This window comes from Apostichopus japonicus, chromosome 13 (genome assembly GCF_037975245.1).
Source record: "Apostichopus japonicus isolate 1M-3 chromosome 13, ASM3797524v1, whole genome shotgun sequence".
Classification (NCBI taxonomy): Eukaryota; Metazoa; Echinodermata; class Holothuroidea; order Aspidochirotida; family Stichopodidae; genus Apostichopus; species Apostichopus japonicus.
In genome coordinates this window covers 10,591,910-10,611,806 of record NC_092573.1, presented here as the reverse complement: position 1 = coordinate 10,611,806, position 19,897 = coordinate 10,591,910, and the positions used below count along the sequence as shown (strand labels likewise).

General features: G+C 38.1%; 1 protein-coding gene across 2 annotated transcripts in view; it reads right to left on the bottom strand.

Annotated features, from left to right (window-relative positions):
• The window catches only part of LOC139978157 (unconventional myosin-Ie-like), a 57,047-nt gene that overhangs the window by 20,986 nt on the left and 16,164 nt on the right, over window positions 1-19,897 (bottom strand). For both annotated transcript variants that reach the window (XM_071988059.1, XM_071988058.1), the window contains exons 4-9: window positions 19,625-19,719; window positions 11,921-12,098; window positions 7,659-7,821; window positions 1,535-1,638; window positions 774-906; window positions 323-519 (exon numbers count right to left, since the gene is read on the bottom strand). In XM_071988059.1, coding sequence (XP_071844160.1) covers window positions 323-519; window positions 774-906; window positions 1,535-1,638; window positions 7,659-7,821; window positions 11,921-12,098; window positions 19,625-19,719 — 870 coding nt within the window. The remainder of the gene's footprint in view (window positions 1-322; window positions 520-773; window positions 907-1,534; window positions 1,639-7,658; window positions 7,822-11,920; window positions 12,099-19,624; window positions 19,720-19,897) is intronic.

The window sequence follows — 19,897 nt, the reverse complement described above, 5'->3', positions numbered from 1 at the left end:
AGCCTCAAATTAAAATACAAAGGGAATCTATACATCATGCAAAGGTCAAGGGTCACTGACTTCTGGTGGCTCTTTTTAAAGTCCTCACATAGAAAAAAAGATTTACTGCACATACAGGTCAAGGGTCATTGACTTCAGCACTTCTCTATTTGAATCCTTACATCGATAAAAAGATTTACCACATATACAGGTCAAGGGTCATGGACTTCTGCATGGCTCAGAGAAATCTGAGCCGTATGTCAGAACACACACATTAAGACCGATATGGCATCACCTGTGGCCCAGAACACCTGGCAGCTTCCTCTAGCTAAAAAAAACTTACCGCCACGAGAAAGTCAAAGAGTCTAAAATGTAGTGCTTTGGCGAGCGCATCTCTGGTATATACTGCTTGCTCTGTATTTAATGTCACTTCCACCGCCTCAGACTTTCCTCCCCATTTACTGTCGAACCTTCGGCTGATCAATTTCTTCTCGAGTGCGGCCGTCTCGATGCCGAGCAGATACGCTGGGAAATCCAAAACTATTTCCAAGAGAGCAAAACCAATGGGGCATTTAATGTTAATTCCCAGCAGATTTCAAAATTATTTAAATTTCTTCACAGATAAGTAGACAAGGGGAATTATCTTGAAGAAAGGATTTGAAAAAAAAAGGGTGGTTGTGTGTTTGAAATGCTCAAACTTTAAGGGTATACTTTCCCCATGGCTCGGTTACTTCAGAATTAAAGCAAAGTAGATGACAAGATAGTCAAAATAAAATATATGTGACTATACTCACAATCTTTTTCAGCGACCATCGAATAATTTCCCTGCTCTAGAAAGTTGATGTTGCCTAGATGGAGAATTCCAGCTACTAGACTTATTATGGCCTCTTGATCTTCCATAGAAATACCGATCGTTTTCATCGCATTCTGGGGAGAAGGGGGGAAAAAATTTTTTGGTATGAATCACACATTTATAGAAGCAACTTTCTGATACGTCCAGAAATGGTTTTGAAATAGGGAAAAGGAAAATTTTGAAATATCACTCCTTGATATACATGTGAAAGTGTCTCCCAAGACTCAACTCCTTTCAACACACCCAAGACAAAGTACAATGCCGTGTACAACAAGTTCTTCGGCTCTTCCCAGGTGTAACAGAAGTGTTAGACACCACCATCGATCCCAGAAAATACGCACACAGCTTGCTACCTTCGGTAATTAGACACTAGAGTACAGTCAGTACCTACAGCCGCAGTCAATACCCACAGCACAGTGTACAAACGATACAGCGATGGACATCTCAGGTCCAGCTAAAGATAACAAGGTATCACGTTTCATTACTGTCTGCATTTTGTAGGGACAAGCAGAAAACTTCACTTGCAAGCAATGTAAAGACAACTTTTTCAGAGCGTGGCACGTGGCTTGGGGCAAGTCTTCAATGCCTTTAATGTACTCGTCGGTACAGTCGCTTAACATTTGATTCCAGTAGGGGTAAAGACGACTCCAGGATGATGACTACCAGTACGGTTATGTCATTATGAAAATTAAAGTAATTTACCATCGTGTCTTTAAATTCCTGGTTGTCGTCCATCCCATCTACTTTGTACGTCCCACTCTGGGAGAGATAGAAATAGTAGTCTGGGGTCGTCAGCCCCAGAGTAGCTGGAAAACAGAAAGAAACACGTTTTAACAAATCTGAAGATATGCTCTCAATTTAATTTTTGTTTGGGGGGGGCGAGGGTGAGGGGCGCACATTTCTCACATGGGGTCGCCCAAGGTCCGATAACTTGAAAAACCATTGCCAAAAACGATACCAACCTGTCTCCTATACATGCACGCACTCTTGAGATTCTACCCTAGTTTATAAACTGATAACATTCTTGCAGAGTACTACCCCCAATGACCTTCTTTAAGGTCATTACCCGCTTCCTTTCCATCGGAGACAGGTAAGAGAGGGGAAATGAAGCATATATGTCTTCTATTTAATACAAACCTGTGGTTCATAGGACAGACATTCCTGCAGGAATAACTATTACCTACTGTATGGTTTCTGTAATTGGTAGGGCACATGAATTTTTATTCCTCAGATCACTGGTCTGTTGCCATTTTGTAAAATACCTTTCCAATTTATTTAAAGGAAGGGGAAACGGTGGATCAGTAACCTGTGGTACCCTTCTTCCAGGAAGCAGGATTTTTTTTTTTTACCTTTTCCTCTCTTATTTTGCTTCTACATATGTCTATTTTATATGATAAAACTTTTTGTAAGAGTAGAAAGGGTTTGTGATTGGCACATGAGGAGATGTGGGAACAAGGAAGGAATAGAAAATCTGGGCATACAGGAGAAGGGGATAAAATGAGCGGCATACAGTACAGTCAGCTTGTAAAATAAACATATCAGGTAGAACAAGAGTGCTTAGGTTGTGTGGGGAGACAAGTAAGCAAGGAGCGAAGTAAATATAGACATTTTAGTCCCTGCAAAGCAATGACCAAGGCAACCGAAAGATCGAAACCAATCTTTCAAACGGATCTACTTAATGGGACTTCACTTGAAAGCATATATTTTGCTTGCATCAGTTCCAACATATGACTCAGATTGAAGTCTAGGCTTCCTTGTTTTTTTCCAATCAAGCAGGAAATTGTTAGGCGAATTACGTTTTCCTTAAAGGATGGAACATCTAAAACTGAAAGAACAGCCTGGTGCATTCATGCTGTACATGGCAGTCTCAAACCAGGAACTTAATGTAGGGTAATTGACTGCTGAACTGTGTTAGAATTGATGAGGTATGCAAAAGGTTAAACGATAGATAGGAAGGACTTGCAATCAGATTTAGTTGAGTTCCCAACATGCACATTGAATACTGAACATTATCTGCTTGGATGTTAATTACAGTATTATAACAGGGTGGGGAAATTTCTGGAATGAAAAAAAATATTAAAGGTAGTGTTTCTCACAGATGATGGTAAACAACATCATCACAGTTCACAGATTTTTGAGTGCAAGCAGATTGTTCACGTAGTTTTTGGTTTCAATTCCTCGTTCATAAATATGGCTTTAGCTCATAAGTGACTTTTTTGTTTGTTAGCATAAATGGATCTAAGTCACAAAGGAAATCAAAGTATCCACAGAAACCAAAAAATGATTAGGTTGTCGAAGCCTAGTGAGGTAAACAATTTGTTGACTGACAACTTTACTTCTTGAACCACTATTAAAAAACTATGCATGCTGCAAGTATTAGATAATAAGAAAGGACTACAAGGAATATATAACTCCAATGTTGCTGACACTATTATGCTCTGAATTCAAGTCAAAAGCTACAAGATATATCATACATAGTCAACTTTGCATGTATAAGGACTGCTTTAACTTCACCATGCTACTCTTATACCTACTGTACAGTATGTACAGTATGATACCTTTAAAAATTGCTACAAGTTTTACACCTCAGCTAAACTTTGAAAAAGAGGAAGATTTACATTGACCTGTGGTGACTGGTCATGAAGTATGTACACTGCTAAAAGATTACCAGTTGATTCTAGATAGTCATGGTAGAGAGAGTGTTGAGGTTGTGAGGAGACAGGTAAACCAGGAAACAAATTTAAGTAAATCACTAATACCTTCAAAACTGCTATTCCTCGGCTAACCTCTGAAGACAGTTTACGTCACTTTGAAATATTTGATAGTAAATAGAACTGACACAAATGGCTAATCTGCTTTATTTCTAACCTGGGGTGTACTAAATACTGCAATTAGTTAAATAAAGAACTGGACGAATCAGTGGCTAGAACAACCTTTACATGCACAACCTTTACATGATTTTCAAAAACACATATCACTCATTTCCACGAGAAATGCCAGATTATTTAGAGGATGAATGAATCGACTCTTTTAAGTACAGTACATGGTGATTGTGATCTTAGCCCAAGCTATATATGTGTTATCTTTACAGAGCTCTTCAATTAATTTCTCTTTCACAGTTGACTGGTATACAGTAAGTATATAGTCCTTTATCACATTACAGAGGTCCAAATCCAGGCAGTTTTGTTTGGACAACCAAAATCAGCTTTTAAAGGTGGTCCTGCAGAAGACTAGTTGTTTACATCAAATTCAGACTGCATTTTGACTATTACCACCAAATAGATAAACACATCTATCCATCCTACAGTGTCCATATGGGTCATTCCTTGTTATTTTGCCCGCATTGTTTGCTTTTCAAACAACTTGTCTGTTCAGGCGATCATTAAGTGAGACTAGGTCTTCCAAGGGTCAACCAGAAAAGAATCCTTTGAAAGTTTTTTCTGCAAATGATCGTTCATTTATCTGTCCAGCTAGATCCTCTAGCCTGAGAGATCATGGAGCCCAATCTTGGAGACCAACAGGAAAAAACCACAATTGAATGTCACTCTTACTGCACATAAACTTATCTTCACTATCTATTGCAGGGACCAAAAGAGTTAATTTCCGATGGTGCATCTATTCTGTCAATAGCACATACCTCACTTCCTGTCAAATCTGCAGTAACTGTTGGTCATACCGTTGCAGTGAGAATATTGTGTAACATGCATTGAATGTGCAGCACATTTATGTACACAAAGACAGTTAGAAAAACTGGAACATGGGGAATGGGGAGGGGGGCTCACTGTGGAAAACTAGAATAAGATTTTTCTTCTAAGAAGTGCAATCTGATGAAAGTCATGCTTTCTTTTTTAATCTGCTACTACACCTTACAGCTTGCTGCAGGGAATACTTTATTTTACACAAAAAGGTGGTTGTGACTCTCAAAGGGAACTTTAAAAAAATTAAAATCCAATTTTTTTCATCTAGATATCATATTCTAGCATGTAAACCTACGAACAATATGGAACATTATCTTGTATCATAAGAGTAAGAATAACTTCATTGATCATTAAAAGGAAACTACAGTGACCCTCTCCTGTCAGCATTGACGATTTTGGTAGAGTAATAATATAACGGCTCACTGACATATACACACACCATACACAGCAGGCATGCTGTGACAAGAAGCATGATACCGTAACAACAGGAATAATACTTTCATGAAAGCATTAAGGGCACTTTCCATCCATGACCCAAACCTTATTTTCATATATGAATACCTCACACTGTACACAAAATCTATCAAATTTCAACCAAACCGCTTTCAAAAGAAGGGTTTGTTTCCTGTTCTTACCAAAGCAGCCATTTTGAGCTTGGTAGTCAATTGAAACCAAAATTAAGCCCTGTGTTATGTTTTAAACTAAGATCCAGCAAATATTGATCTATTGATCTGTACTTAGGTAACTACATCATGTTACTGGATTTTTTTCTCTCACCTCAACGAAGGTTAACGTCTGACTCATAGAGGAATCAGATTCAATCTTCGATATTTTGTTGTCCAGACACATTTTACAATGTAGCAGTAGTATTAAACACATTTAAATGAAAGCGAGAAGTAGCCATTTGGCTTTGTGATTTCTTGCCATATAACTTGCTCAAAATTCCACTTAACTATCTGACTAATGTAGAGCAAGTAAGTTAATCATTTCACAATAAATATATCATCAATTGACATGAAACTTGCCTCGACATGCTATTACAGTGACTGACATTGTCTCTGGAATTTTAGTATCCAAATTGAAAACATTTTACAAACAGAGCAAACATACAGCTCTGTAAATCAGTTTTCAATCTATAGTATATTTTCTCTTTGACATCCTTGAAAAGGAGATTGTCAGCGAAATGCTACAAAACCTTTTCTGTCTGTCCTAGCAAGAAGTTGAAGGCGTGTTGCAATGATCAGGACAGTCAAAGCCAAGGTGGTTTCCTTGTAAGGAAATCCGTCAATTTGCCTGAGCCACCTTTGCGTGATTGACAAGCCAGTCATGAGTCACATAACTGAAGGCCTTATTAGTTAGTGTCTGGCACATGACTAGGTAAACTGGGTAACCACAATAGCTATCTTTAGTTGGAACAAAACTAGCTGAAGAACAAGAACACTATGACTCATTGGACATCATTATGATAATCTGCAGCTAAAATATATCACTTACTATCAATTACGTACCCCAAACAAAACTTGTTTTGTTGTTGTCTTATTCAACCACAAAGAATACAAATGCTTGATTCTTAGCAAAAAGGGTTTCATCCTATTCAAATAATCAGATAACTGTCAATGTTAAAAAAAATAGGGACTTTTTGAATTCAATCATTCACAGAATTTCGTTATTACTTAGCATATAACCTGAAACAATTTTACAGTAGCTCAGAAGTCTGTCATATTTATGATAGATAACATCTAAAAAATAAAAGATAACACCATAGCAAAGGCTTCTTATCTGGTTTACAAGTTGAAAGAAAATAGCATATGAAAATGTTTTCCCTCAACTGCACCCCCTTCCCCTTCCCAAATAAAATTTAAAAAATATCTTAAAAATGGCATGAACATGGTTGTGATATCACAGATTCACTGTGCATTTATAAATGAAACCTTGATTGGCCCACACAACAAGTAGAGAATGAGTCTTCGTTTAAAGTTGAACATTACCGCTCAGTCGGACTTCTCTAATTAAGGCCCCTCTCTACTGTAAATCAAAATGCTATTTATTAATTGGCATAAAAATGATGTGTGAATGTGACCTGAAATATTATTAAACTGTAATAAGTTGTCCGTTTTTTTTTCTTCAGCCAAACAGGGCTCTGGAAAAGCCTTTGCTATATTTTGATCAATCTGGACAAAGTTAATCTGTGATGTTGTCACCGCCGATAATAATTATTGGCGTAGGACGATACTCAAAGCCAGTTTTTCAGTAAATCAGAGTTTTTAGTAAATTAGACGAACAAGCAATATACAGTACTTACAGATATACAGACTTATGTTGCGTAGATCTGGGGTTCACTTTAAAGTGAAAGATAAATTCCTAACTATTCTTGGAACTTTGACATCTTTTCAATTGAAGTGAGAAGCAAATTGAAATGGAAACACATTGGTGCAGGGGTTGACAGGTTTATTTTTTTTCTATTTTGTCTGCTTGAAAAAATTATTTTCCCTATTAAATACCTATAATTGGCATACAGGAATCTCCCTTCTCCCATCTTGAAAGAGGTAGAAAATGTAAGAACATGGTTACAGAGACCCTGACAAAGGCTTGAGATGGGGTACTCAGAGAGTCACACCAAAGCTTAAAGTGCTGGCTGAAATTGTCACTAATGAATGCTCTACGCCAACATGAAATATCATGGCAGTCAAAATTATTGAATCAAGGTCCCCTGCCTTCTCGCCCCCCTTCCCTGGTGTCAAGATCCGTGAGTTAGGTATGTGATTGGAGAGGAAACTGGAAGGGGGGGGTGTCGGATTAACCGATTAAGTGCTAATGTTAGCATACAAAGTGCCAACGGATAGCAGAGACAGGAAGGGGCCGTGTACCTTGGATGGGGATAATTTTTCCATGCATATGCATGACTTACTTCTTTGGTCAGCATCAGCACCAGCTATTAACTGGTAAAATATATGGAAACTTCTTTCATCTGGAGTCTGACTGATTTGACGAGGTTGGGGGGGGGGTGTAGTAGATTACACGAATATGTGCTAATGTTAGTATATACGAGTGCCGACGGGTAGCAGAGACAGGAAGGGGGCGGTGTACCTTGGATGGGGATAATTTTTCCATGCATATGCATGACTTACTTCTTTGGTCAGCATCAGCACCAGCTATTAACTGGTAAAATATATGGAAACTTCTCTCATCTTGATTCTGACTGACGACTCTGGATTTTTCTAAGAGAAAGTTCGATATCTTCCCACCGTCTGGTTCTCCACCCCTGCTGAACTGGATTTCTACGTACTTGCCCTGCATGAACAAAACAGAAATGGCAAATAGTATTAACTTATAGCTGAAATATACAAGTTCACGCAAATTACCTTCATTGGTTCAATGATGGTTCAAGTGCAGTGAATAATAAAGAATAAAGAATAATTTGAGCTGATGCCCTTGAAATGAAAATGCACAGCTTAGTCATGATAGTTTTGGTTTCCTAAGGGGAAAAAAACTACTATAAACAGAAGGTAAAATTTCAGGACTGTAACTTTCAGTCAACAGGTCAGCAGTAACAAACATACAGTATACTACACACACATATAGACATTCTCTAACATTTCCAGTTATTACCTTAATATTTTATGAAAACCAGACAAAATACTTCCAGCTGTTATATTAAATAACCTGTTGCTACTCTGGTTGGCACAGAAGGAGAAGTTAGGAAGACTGGAGTTGGTGGGGGAGGGGAGGGGAGAGGGAGAAGGGGAGGGGAGGGAGGTGAGAAATACACAGGTCTCTTTCTTGGGAATAATGCTACAGTACCTTGGGTAAAACTTAGTTGTAATATTGTGTGTTTGTGGATCCAAGGGACGAGAGTGATAACTTTCACGGGGAACCATCATATCCAGTCGTCTAAAACAATGCTTAAACTAGAACCAAATGTAATGCATATCTTTGGTAACAAATAAATCTGTTTAGACTCCCATAACACTCACCCCCCACCCCCCCCCCCCCTTCACCTCTCCACTCCACTCACATCCCTCCAACCATAATAACAAAAATAATTCTCTTAATTGTTTATTACCATTCTTTACAGTTAATTAACATTTTTTCACCACCCCATCTGACATTTTTAGCCATGCAGTAGCTTTAAAACACCAGCTACAACTCAGCCATCATATAAATTCACACTTGCAAGTCCAAAGGGTAAAAAGGAATATTATTCAAAAACATCAATCAACTTCTTTTCTTTGACATGTACCATGATCAAAAATATTTTTGAACTGAAGTGCTGACTATATATGCCAATTTCAGGCTCTTACAACAATTCAAAACTATTTAACTGTAAAAACTGTCAGCTTGTATACAGTAGTCATTTATTCCATACATTACCGCACAATCATATATATACATGTACAGTGTATAGTTTAATACACACATTAATTCTCCTCACAGCCTAAATAGTTTTGACCTTCACGGAAAGAGAATTATCAAAGCTAGAGTGCTGATAACCATGACTGTGTGAAAACCCTCCCACCGCCCACAGTCAATGGTGTACAGATGAAGGTCATGAAAAATGGCTATGACAACAACATGTCAGGATATTTCAAATAAATAGTAAATATTGCTTATTTTTATGCAATCTATCAGGTTTTAAACAATGTGAACAAACTTCCCCAGGAGGAAATATCTCACTTTTTTTGCCAATAAGGCAGATCAGAAAATCTAACTGTCTGGCTATACAAAGTACTTTACTGTACAGTGTACACTCTATGAGTAAAATACCATAACTTCACATCTGGATCAGAGTAATCAAATGGCAAAAAAGTGATATACATATATACATATATGTTACAGAAGTTTTTTGACTACAATTTGTAAGTGATCTTTTACAGCAAACTGTAAAATGGAAAGTGTCATATTTGGATCATTTGCTAAATTTATTTTGAGCACCACTCATAAGTATTTTGTAAAACCCCATCGTCATTTTGGGCAACCAGCGACGACAAAACCTGCTTAAAACCCTCTTCATACTCTCTTCCTTCTTTTTTTGCCCGTGTAATTTGATCGTTATAGTAACGACATAATGTGGGTATTATTAATAACTAACAGACGAAAAGAGCCTGTTGGTATTAAAAAGAACACAGGCCTGCCACAAAGCAGCTACTTTAGCTCATTTTCGTGTCAAGTTGCTACGGAGAGGCGAGTGCTCTCATGGTTAATGGTTAATAGTTTGTCTATTAATATTTAACTAGTTTAAGTTTAGAAAGGATCCAAGTTTTTATTCACACAAAAGAATGCTGAATTTGTAACAATTTTTTTTTTAAAGTATCTGACATTGAATGATGTTTAACTTGCAGCAATCAACGAAGGATATGTTCAGAGTGTCTGCTCTGCCTTATAATGGATCAAATTAAACTGTAGGGTTTATGGCCTTGCATTAAGTCAAGGCCTTCTCGTAAGAGTTTACAAATCTTGCCTGGTATTTGGTATCTCATCACACTCAAGTGTGCACGATTTAAAATTGTCTCACTACAGTGCACCCTCCTCTATGTGTCACTGGGAGGGGACTTGACAAAAGGGGTTCTGCCACAACACCTATGAAGAGTGGCAAGGTACAGTAGATAAAGGGCCCAACGACACATTGTCATGATCTGTTCAGGGCCCAAACCTGTAATCCTTAGATCGCGAGTCCATTGCTTTTCCATTTGACCACGGACAATATCAAGCTGCCTTGTTAGCTGTTGATCAATTGCTACACACTACACCTAAAGTCCCAGTCACATCTCACCGGATTGCAATAACGGAGAGGGAACGAAGACAAAAAATGGCACTCTGTTGATGTACGTTAGTATCCGTTTAGTCTGCGGTTCTCCTCCGTCCGTCTACGTTTCATTAACGGTGAGGTCCGGTTTGTCCGGCGTCGATTTTGAACATGCACAAAATTTGGAACGGACATCTACCGAAAAATGTCTCCGTTATTCATTCGTTACTAATCTGTTAAGCTTCCGTTTTATCAGTTTCTCATGCGTTTTGTTCGTTCTGTATGCGTTTGGCATACTGTTTTTCTCCGTTCGTCTCTGGTTATTGCTATTGCTCACCGGATCATTAACGGACAAAGAACGGATGAAACGTAGAAGTACAGTACCAATACCGTATATTTGACGGACGCTAACGTAGAACTAACGGAAGTGTAAAGGAATAGAACTGACAATGAACAGATAGGTAATGTACGTTACATGGAAGAAACGGAAGAACTCAGGCCAGAAAAGTATAACAGACGGACATAGAACGGAGATGCAGCGTACTTCCACCTTGTCCACTCCAAGCCTTCCACGCCTCATTCTGCTCCTATAACCTCTACCGTCAACACCTACATCATGGACCCTTCAGAAAGATAAAAGCTTCACACCACATTGTCAGTTTTACAAGCACAGACGCTTATCATTGAAGCCAACATCAAGAACTATGAACAAGTCAAGAAGAGAAGGAAGAGACTTGCTCGGCGTAAATGCTGGTCTAGGACCTTGCTAGGTTCACAGAGAAGACGGCAGTTTAGTCTTTATGACCATCTAACGCAGGAGCTGCGAATGGAAGACCAAAAATCTTTCATCAACTTCATGAGGCCCCCTGATTTCAAGGCACTCCAGAGGCCCAGGTTTTAGACCGTTTCTTCTCCGTTACTAGTCCGGTATGTCTGTTACTTTTCCGGGACTCCTATGTTTTGTATGTTTTTTATCCGTTAATTGTCCGTTGTAATTTCGTTACTATCCGTTGATGTTCGTTAGTACGTTCGTTGTTCGTTCGTTGTTCATCCGTTGTTCGTCCGTTGCTGTCCGTCCCTTGTTTGTAATCCGTTTTCACCGTTGAACTTCCGGTACGTTGCAATCCCCAGATGCATGCGCGACAACTTTTGCCAACGGAAATAACCGGATGACTGTTTTTCGCGCGGACTCTTGTCCGTTCGTGCAATCCGGTGAGATGTGACTGGGCCTTAAAAAGAAAGAGGGGGGGGGGGCAAGTTCGCGGTGGATTCTTTAGGGTGCAACTACTTTTGAGATATGCATCTACAAAAGAATAGTGCAATCAACTGATATCATCAGACTTAAATGCAAAAACATGAAACGCAAAGTTCTATCGACATGGCACTTGTTATTGACGATGTAGTAGAAGCCTTCAAAAACCTTACTTCATTGCATTACTTACTGGTACTAAAAACCAAGTAGAGCATCTTCCACATACACAATCCCCCTCCCCTCCGGTCCAACATCCAGGCTCCGATTCCATCCCCCCCTTCTCCCATCACCATGACTGCACAATTTCCTGTAAGACTGTCACACACATTTAAAATGACAAAAAGAATTATTCGTTATATCTCCCTTTCAAAAGTTGGGAATTGTTGTATACTTACAAATCGACTAGAGTTGTTGTTCCTCACTGTTTTGGCATTTCCGAAAGCTTCTAACAGAGGATTTGATTGGATGATGATATCTTTAACATGTTGCACTCTGGCCCCGCCTCCTGATACTTTGGCAATGTAGTTCATGATAAATTTGGCTGCCACAGTTTTACCAGCACCACTTTCACCGCTGTCAAGACGGAATTGAGAAAACAGAAATTTGAAGTGACTCCCAAATTATCGACTGGAAAGTAGAATTGCAGAAAAGCAGAATCAGTTATAGTGTTTATGTATATAATACAGGTGAGTCTGTCTCTCCTTGAAACCTACCAGCAACAGGTAAAATCTCACTTCAGAAACAACCCTTTAACATACTGTCAAGAGTTCAGACACAGAAAGAGAGACAGACAGATGCAACATCCTTCAACCAGGCTGCAAAACATGTGATCTTTTGTGCGGTGCAGTCTCACACAATCATATAATATTTGTTATTTATGTAGCGCTTTATACCAGCGATAGGTCTCAAAACGCTTTACATACGTAATATTACCCCTGGTCAATGATAACCTGTCCCAGAGACAATCCCTCCAGTAGGCAGCAGTTATAAACTGCGCCCAATGACAAGTTACCTCACAGTTACCCATTTAACCTCTGGAGAGAATTTTGCAGCTATTTAAAGTACTGCAGCTTTTCAATTTAACATTTCTGATAACATTGACTACAGTGTTTTAGTGTTTGCACAGGTTTCCGGGTACCCGGGTACCCGCCCGACGCGATACTACCCGGTTCCTAATTTATTACCCGAATCCTACGTAGTGTGATTTAAAAAAAAAAAAAAAAAAAAATGGCAAATAGATGGTTAGGCAGATTTCCCATTGACTTAGTGTGGTGTTAGGCTACCATGTGGTCAAAGATAACAGCAATAACGAAGGTACCCGCCCGACGCGATACTACCCAGTTCTTAATTTATTTCCCCGAATCCTACGCAAAATGTTAATTTTTTTTTGCAAACCGATGGTTAGGCAGATTTCCCATTGACTTAGTGTGGTGTTAGGCTACCATGTGGTCGAAGATAACAGCAATAACGAAAGTATTCCATGGATATCTTATAACTGCGTCACAATTTCAGCGAATAAACAGATGGTTAGGCCTAGCTAGATTTCTCATTGACTTAGTGTGGTGTTAGGCTGCCATGTGGAAATTATTATTTATCCATTCGTTATTTCATGGAAGGAAAGGCTGACAATGAACTTTACGAGATGTTTACGGATTATAGACGGGATAACTAAAAAATAATAATCGCAAGTGGCTGTTTACTAATCGTTTATTCCAAATGCGATCAAATTGCGCGAATCGCGCAATCTCGCGGCTAATGCGAACCCTGGGCCTGCATTATAGATAGAAGTAGTAACAACTGTTTACGAGCTAAATTGGATATGGTGTGATCAATAGACGTGGAGAGCAAGCATAAGCAGCGACGGCAGTGCGATGTTAGTAGTAATGTTAATTATATGAAGTTATTAACAAGTTAATGAAAGAAACAATAGCAAATAGAAATTATTGAAAAAGGTTTTATACCTTATCTTACACCTACGTTCTTGAACATGAAAACATTGTCAGTAGAGAATATGATTCATTTATAATAGCATCCAATATGTCATTTCTTGAAAATCGTGATACACGAGGGTAAACAATTTTTTCCGGGTACCCGGATACCCGACGGGTAACGGCTCTTGGGTACCCAGTTCCCGATTTTTGGACCTGTGTAAACACTAGTGTTTACATATACTATAGCTGTATCTTCAGATCACCAAAAAGTAGAAGACTATGGAAGGAATGTCAGGTTTGCACAGAAAAATCACACTCATAAAATGTTTCCCTATTGACACTTTCAAATCAAACTGCCCCTTTAAATCTGCTAATTGTGTATATTGTTTAAGAAAGTAATTAGTTTCAGTTCTTCTTAATACGTACAGGGAATGTGCAATGATGTTACCAGTTGTTGTAGGCAAGGTAGATTAAGTGCATATATGTATGGGAGCCAGGCTATGAGGAGTGAACTAAATATTGAAAGTCATCCCTCGTACAAGAATCTGTGGTCAACTTACTACTCCTTGGTGGTTTTTCTGACCTCCTGCATTCTCCCCCCACCACTCGCCACCCCCACCACCCGCCACCCCTCCCCACACATCATACATGATCACCCAAAAGATGCAAAACAAACTATTCCCCAAAGCATTTACTCATGAAAAATGACTTTGGAAACTTAACACTAGCACCCAAAATTTTATACAGCACATTATATTATATTCTGTAATATATATAAAGTATTCTTATTATATTTCATAATGAGGTGATATTCATGCATACTATAGGTCTTTTCTCTCGTCAAGTGCTGCTGTCGGCTGTAATACTACATTTAATCAGTATCTTTTCTAACCTCCCTCCCTCTCCCTCTCCCACCCACCCCACCCCACCCCCCTTTTGTTTTTGTAGCAGCCCAACTTCCTTGTCGCTTAAAATGATCTATTTTCTACACAGAAGACTAACTTTCCAAATATTGCTGTGAAAGTATCACTTTTACCATTAATAAGCTACATAAATACTTTACAAGGAAGCTTTAGTATAACGTTACAAATGCAACATTAGAGTTGTATAAACCTGTATAGAGTACAAAAGCTTATTGATTCTCTAAACATACAAAGAAACAACAAGCATCACAAAACAGCACAACTCAAAGAGGATGTTTTTAAAACGGGGAAGGATGGAGTTTCAATTATCAAACCGTTACACATCCAATGAAATTGAAATCAGGTCATACCGTGCATCATTACTCGGCGGAAAATAATATCACGGTGTCAAAGGCAAAGATGCATTTTGTGTTTCAGTCGAAATTTCCCAGCCTTCGCCTCTACACCCCTCCTCTCCCCCCCCACGTCCCCCCAAAAAACAAAGCACCTGCCCTCCTACATACTTCATATAAGTAATGTATTTGATAGTACCCCTTATTATTTGTTTTCACTGTATTTATTTTCTTTCTATCGTTTTTTTTTTGTTTTTTTGGGGGGGGGGGGGATTTAGCTTTGTGATTTTGCGCTATATAAATGACGTATTTATTATTATTTATGAAAGGATAAATAATAATACCGGTCAGGAAGGCAGGAAAGGTTCATATTGAGAAATTAATAGCAATAGTATACGATTTACTGGTCAATGGGAGAAACATTAGAATGTCCGTAACACTTCTCTTTCTAGATTTCCATGCATCTTAAAGCATTTAAGACACTATAATTATGAAAATTTTTGAGATGAAGAAATATTTTTAGGTAAATACAGTACTGATTTCGCTTAACTCCCGTTAAAATTCGCTAAAAGGAAAATAACCGAATTTCCACGTTTCGTCATCGAAATTCCCCGATTTTTATCGAAATTCCCCGAATTTTAACGATTGGCTATTTCAGTCATTTCCTTCGTGGAATTTTCAACGATGCATTGAAATTCTTTTTTAAACGAAATAGAAGGTCAATATGTGGTTACGCGAAACGTCGGAAAACGATCAACTTCGTTTATTAGTATTGATTAGACTTTGGAACAGTCGTTTGAAGGCAGGAATTTTCTCCAGAGCATTCCTGTACTTGCATGAGTAGTGACACTCAAAGAAACATGTAGTGAAACTGACGGGGGACGTTTTCTAACTGTGAATCCCAAACACAGTGACATAAGTCTTAACTTCGCCAGGACGTAAGAGAGATTGCAGTCAAAGCTATGTACCACGAGGCACCCTTCCAGATAAATTAGAGTGCTGTTTAACCATTTAAATAACAATGAATGGACATATAAACTTGGTTTACTTGCAGATTACGAAAAATAGTTATTTTTTAGAGATGTAAATTTGGTTTTTTGTTAGAGTTGGAGTATGAAACTTTGTTTCTGAGCGAAAACATGTAACTTGAAGCAAAATAAAGATGCCCCGCCCATTCTGCGAGGACGCTTCCATTTTTCAAAAAGGCGTTTTCTCTTTTTATTTTTTCTATTTTGTTTACTTTTAAACATGAAAATTATTTTAAAATATGTAAAGAACTTAGTAATGTACTGCAAACTATCTATAAAAACAGAAAAACGATGTTTTAGGCATGAATAATGTCTTTAATATAACTAAAGTAGTAGGCCAATAGTCATGATAGTGTCGTCAATTCGTTTTTCAGTTTATATTTGCGACATATCACCCGTGTACATCGATCAATGGCATGGTGAAACCCCGTGTGAAAATATGTTGACCCCAAAAGACGCAAATGGCCGTTCTAGAAAGTACCGTCATAACATTAACAACACAAGGCCAGTTTGCTCTCTCAGGTCCGCACGTGTACAGCCATTTTTTCACACATGATATTATGCTGTGCATGCATTGCGGGCGCGATTGCGGCAAACATAAAAGAAAATGAATGAAAATGAAAAACTTACGATATTTTTTCACAACTATTGATGCTTAGATAAGTGCTTCCTCACAATCAACGAGCCGCCCTAAAATTCGCTCCGCTTACGGAAAAACTTCTATATATATAACAAATGGAAAAACCCGAGTTTTTACACACATAATTCCCACTGACATTGGTCACAGAACATAAGTAGGTCATTGACATTCGAACTTGGCAACTTGCCCAAGTTCATCGCACCATGGGAACGACACAACACATTGAACATGATGTTATATTCTCCCGCCATCTGGACGCCGAGTGTAATATGCAAATTATGAATGGTACTGCGCAGCGTGGTTAAATCTTAACCTATTGCGACACAAATTTTGGGAAGCTGTTGTTTGAAGTAACTTTTGTATCAAATGTAAGGTACTGTATCATGTATGTGACACAAGAGAAAGAAAATGAAATCGGAGGCTGCTCGAACCAGTTTCAGCTTGATTTTTACAACCCATCGCACAACATGTGCGTGCGTAATTTGTTTTCTTAACATGACTTTTAATGAGTAAGTAGGAAAGGTGTTAAGTTTGCTAATTTATGCGAGTTTTTGTTTAAAATCTTGTGATTGATAGACAAATATATTGTTTTTTTCTTCAAAAGTTACGACGTTGCCGAAGGCCGAGTTATATAAATTCAGTGATCTGAACTTCTGAAGACCACGAATACTGATCATGTGTGTTAGGCAATTATTATTACACGAAAGGTTCGCAATATTATTGGGCCTAATTAATTAAGTAATTAACATACATTGATCGTTGTCTTGCTGCCTGAATTGCTACCTGCTGGAAAAGAAAACCTTAATTATTGTACTCATAACGTCCTATTTTCATTAAAAGTCCAGTAACGGTGCGTCGAAAAAGCCGCGATCGGGAAACGGCGTTTAAACGTTTAACCGACCGGCAGGCGATACGGTGAAACGGTTAGCGAAATATCTGATAGGTCACACCCTTATTTAAACACACACAACAAAACGCCCTTATTCAATGAAAATATACTGAAACCATATCGCAAAAACACAAAATCGCTTATAACTCGAAAACGGAAGGAGACATCGACTTTTGTCGGCTGTATAGGGATTTCCTAAACCGAATTTTGATGCGCTCTTTCCACCTGTGTCATTTATGAGCTTTTCTAACGTAAGCTGCAGTACGTAATTTCTCTATACCAGTTCCGCGAAATTTATTTACGCAGTAAACATCGTTCATTATGTTTTCTTTCACAACGAATATTCAAAGTTGTGCTCCACACGCTTCACAGATATTGTTTTATGTCGTTCATTTTCAATTCTACTTTAAAATTACATTTTCGAACGATGCATTGCATGCCTTATCAAGCATTCCTGATTAGTAAAACTAAGGAAGGATATTCAAATATATATTATTTTCATTTGACATGATTTTTTGAGTTGTTCCACTTGAAAAACGATGATAAAACCGAAAAACAAAACATTTACTTCTCATGTGACGCATACCGGGAGACTCATAAAAACTCCCCCTACTCATTAACATAAACTTATACATGCCGTCAGTCCAGTTGAAAGCCGTGAGGCCAGTTGAAAGCCCTCCCCAGTAATGTTTGATCAGCTCTTCCCAATATACAATACTCAAATAAGCAATGAAAATATATTCATTTTCCACAGAAATCTACCCAACGTGGGCCCCAAGTCACTGCTTTATTTTCTTAGTAGTCATGGAAACAATTGTTTGCAACTCTCTTGCTGGCCAGGTGTTTTCAAGTTTTATTAATAGCACGACTTTTGATTGGTTCATTCAAGATAAACTTTCTATCCCTGCTGGATTGTTCTACTTATATATATATGAATGAATATTTGGTTTTCAATTAACTAAGTAACAGATAACATCCATTCCATTACGAACAGTAGGGGTAAAATAATGTTTGCTTCTAGAGGCAGCCAGCCATAAGGTTCTGCAGTGCTAAACCCCCCACGAAGATAAATACTATGCTAATTAACATAAGGTAGGCGTGAATTTGACAAAGCCAAGTTTATGATTGGACTAAGCCTTCAAAAAAGTTTGGTGGTGGGGATATCCAGGGTAGGGAATGCACATGTAAGCAGCATACTATAGGTGGCCCAGACACAGGCTGCGACCTTCATTACCAGGGCAGTCCATCTGCTTTCGCGGGCAACTTACAGTAACGGGTTAGGGGGAAAATAACATTTTTTTTTTTTTTTTTTGCGTGCATTGAAGTCGGGGAGATTTTTTGGACGGAATGCGCTCTCAGAAAAGTTTGAAAGTGAGTGCGGTTCTGTAGTAAACGGTACTGTAGTACGTCAAGTAACACAGGAATTTATTGGAAATAAAGATCTCTTTGATATCCAGCTACGACTGTTTCATTGTTGATATTTTTTTCTTGTTTTTTCTGACACTGCGTTCCTTGGTGAGTTAACTTAAACTTATCCTAGTTTAATACTAGCCTATAACTTAAAGAGTCATAGAATGTGCATGTTACGATCGACCAAGACTAGTTTTTATTATCCTAGCCAAATCATTTTTCAAACACCTAGTACAGAACTTACTCCGTCTTATATACAATCAAACTTTTGCAACGTTTGTAATATTCCTCGGCAACTTCTGGTAGAGTCTGAAAACGGCTGTAGTTACACTAAGGATTCAACGCAAGTCACAACCTTGATATGTCTAGAATTGCCTTTGCGGTTTTTGATCGCGATAACTTTCGTGGAAATTTCGTTGAAACTTCGTTGACAACCGTGCCCGCAGTAGTCTAAATCTTGTCAACGAAATTAACCGATTTTCAACTTTTTTTATCGATATTTAACTTTTGTTATCGATCGTTGATTTTTTTTCAACGGGAGTTAAGCGAAATCAGTACTGTATGTATAAACAAAGAAAGCAAAGGGATAATTTTGTAAATTATATCCTTTTTGAATGTCATTTTTATCTTGTGATTTGATCAAAAGTATCTATCCTTAGATCTAGGAAATAGTATATATATATTTGTTTGAAAGTAACAGGCCCCGATATGCCTCATTAAAGTGTTGCAAATTAGATTGAAAAAAAAATCTAACATTTTCAAAGTTAAGTTTTTCAAACCTATGTTTCTTTGTTTAATGAGGACATTGCAAATGTTGACGTTATTATTTATGCATGAATTGAATACGCAAGAAGCCCCTTTTGGGCTTTCTGGCATACTGGAAGCTGAAGGAGGGGGGCGTGAGGGGAGGGAGAGGGTCGAAAGGAGGGTAACGGTCGTGACTTACCTGATGATAACGCACTGGTTTTCAAGCTCTATTAACATATTTCTGTACATGTCATCACTCAAGGCATAGATGTGTGGTGGATTCTCATAAGCAGCCTGTAATAAGGAAAGGGAAAACACATGATCCAGCCAGGTTATAAAAGGTTGAAGCCATTTGTTATCCATAAAGTTGTGCTGTACATACACACTATAAGGTATACATGCCTTATAAATATATGAACCATAAAAGGATGTGATAAATAGTACTTATATGTTAATTTTTTATAACTCATTT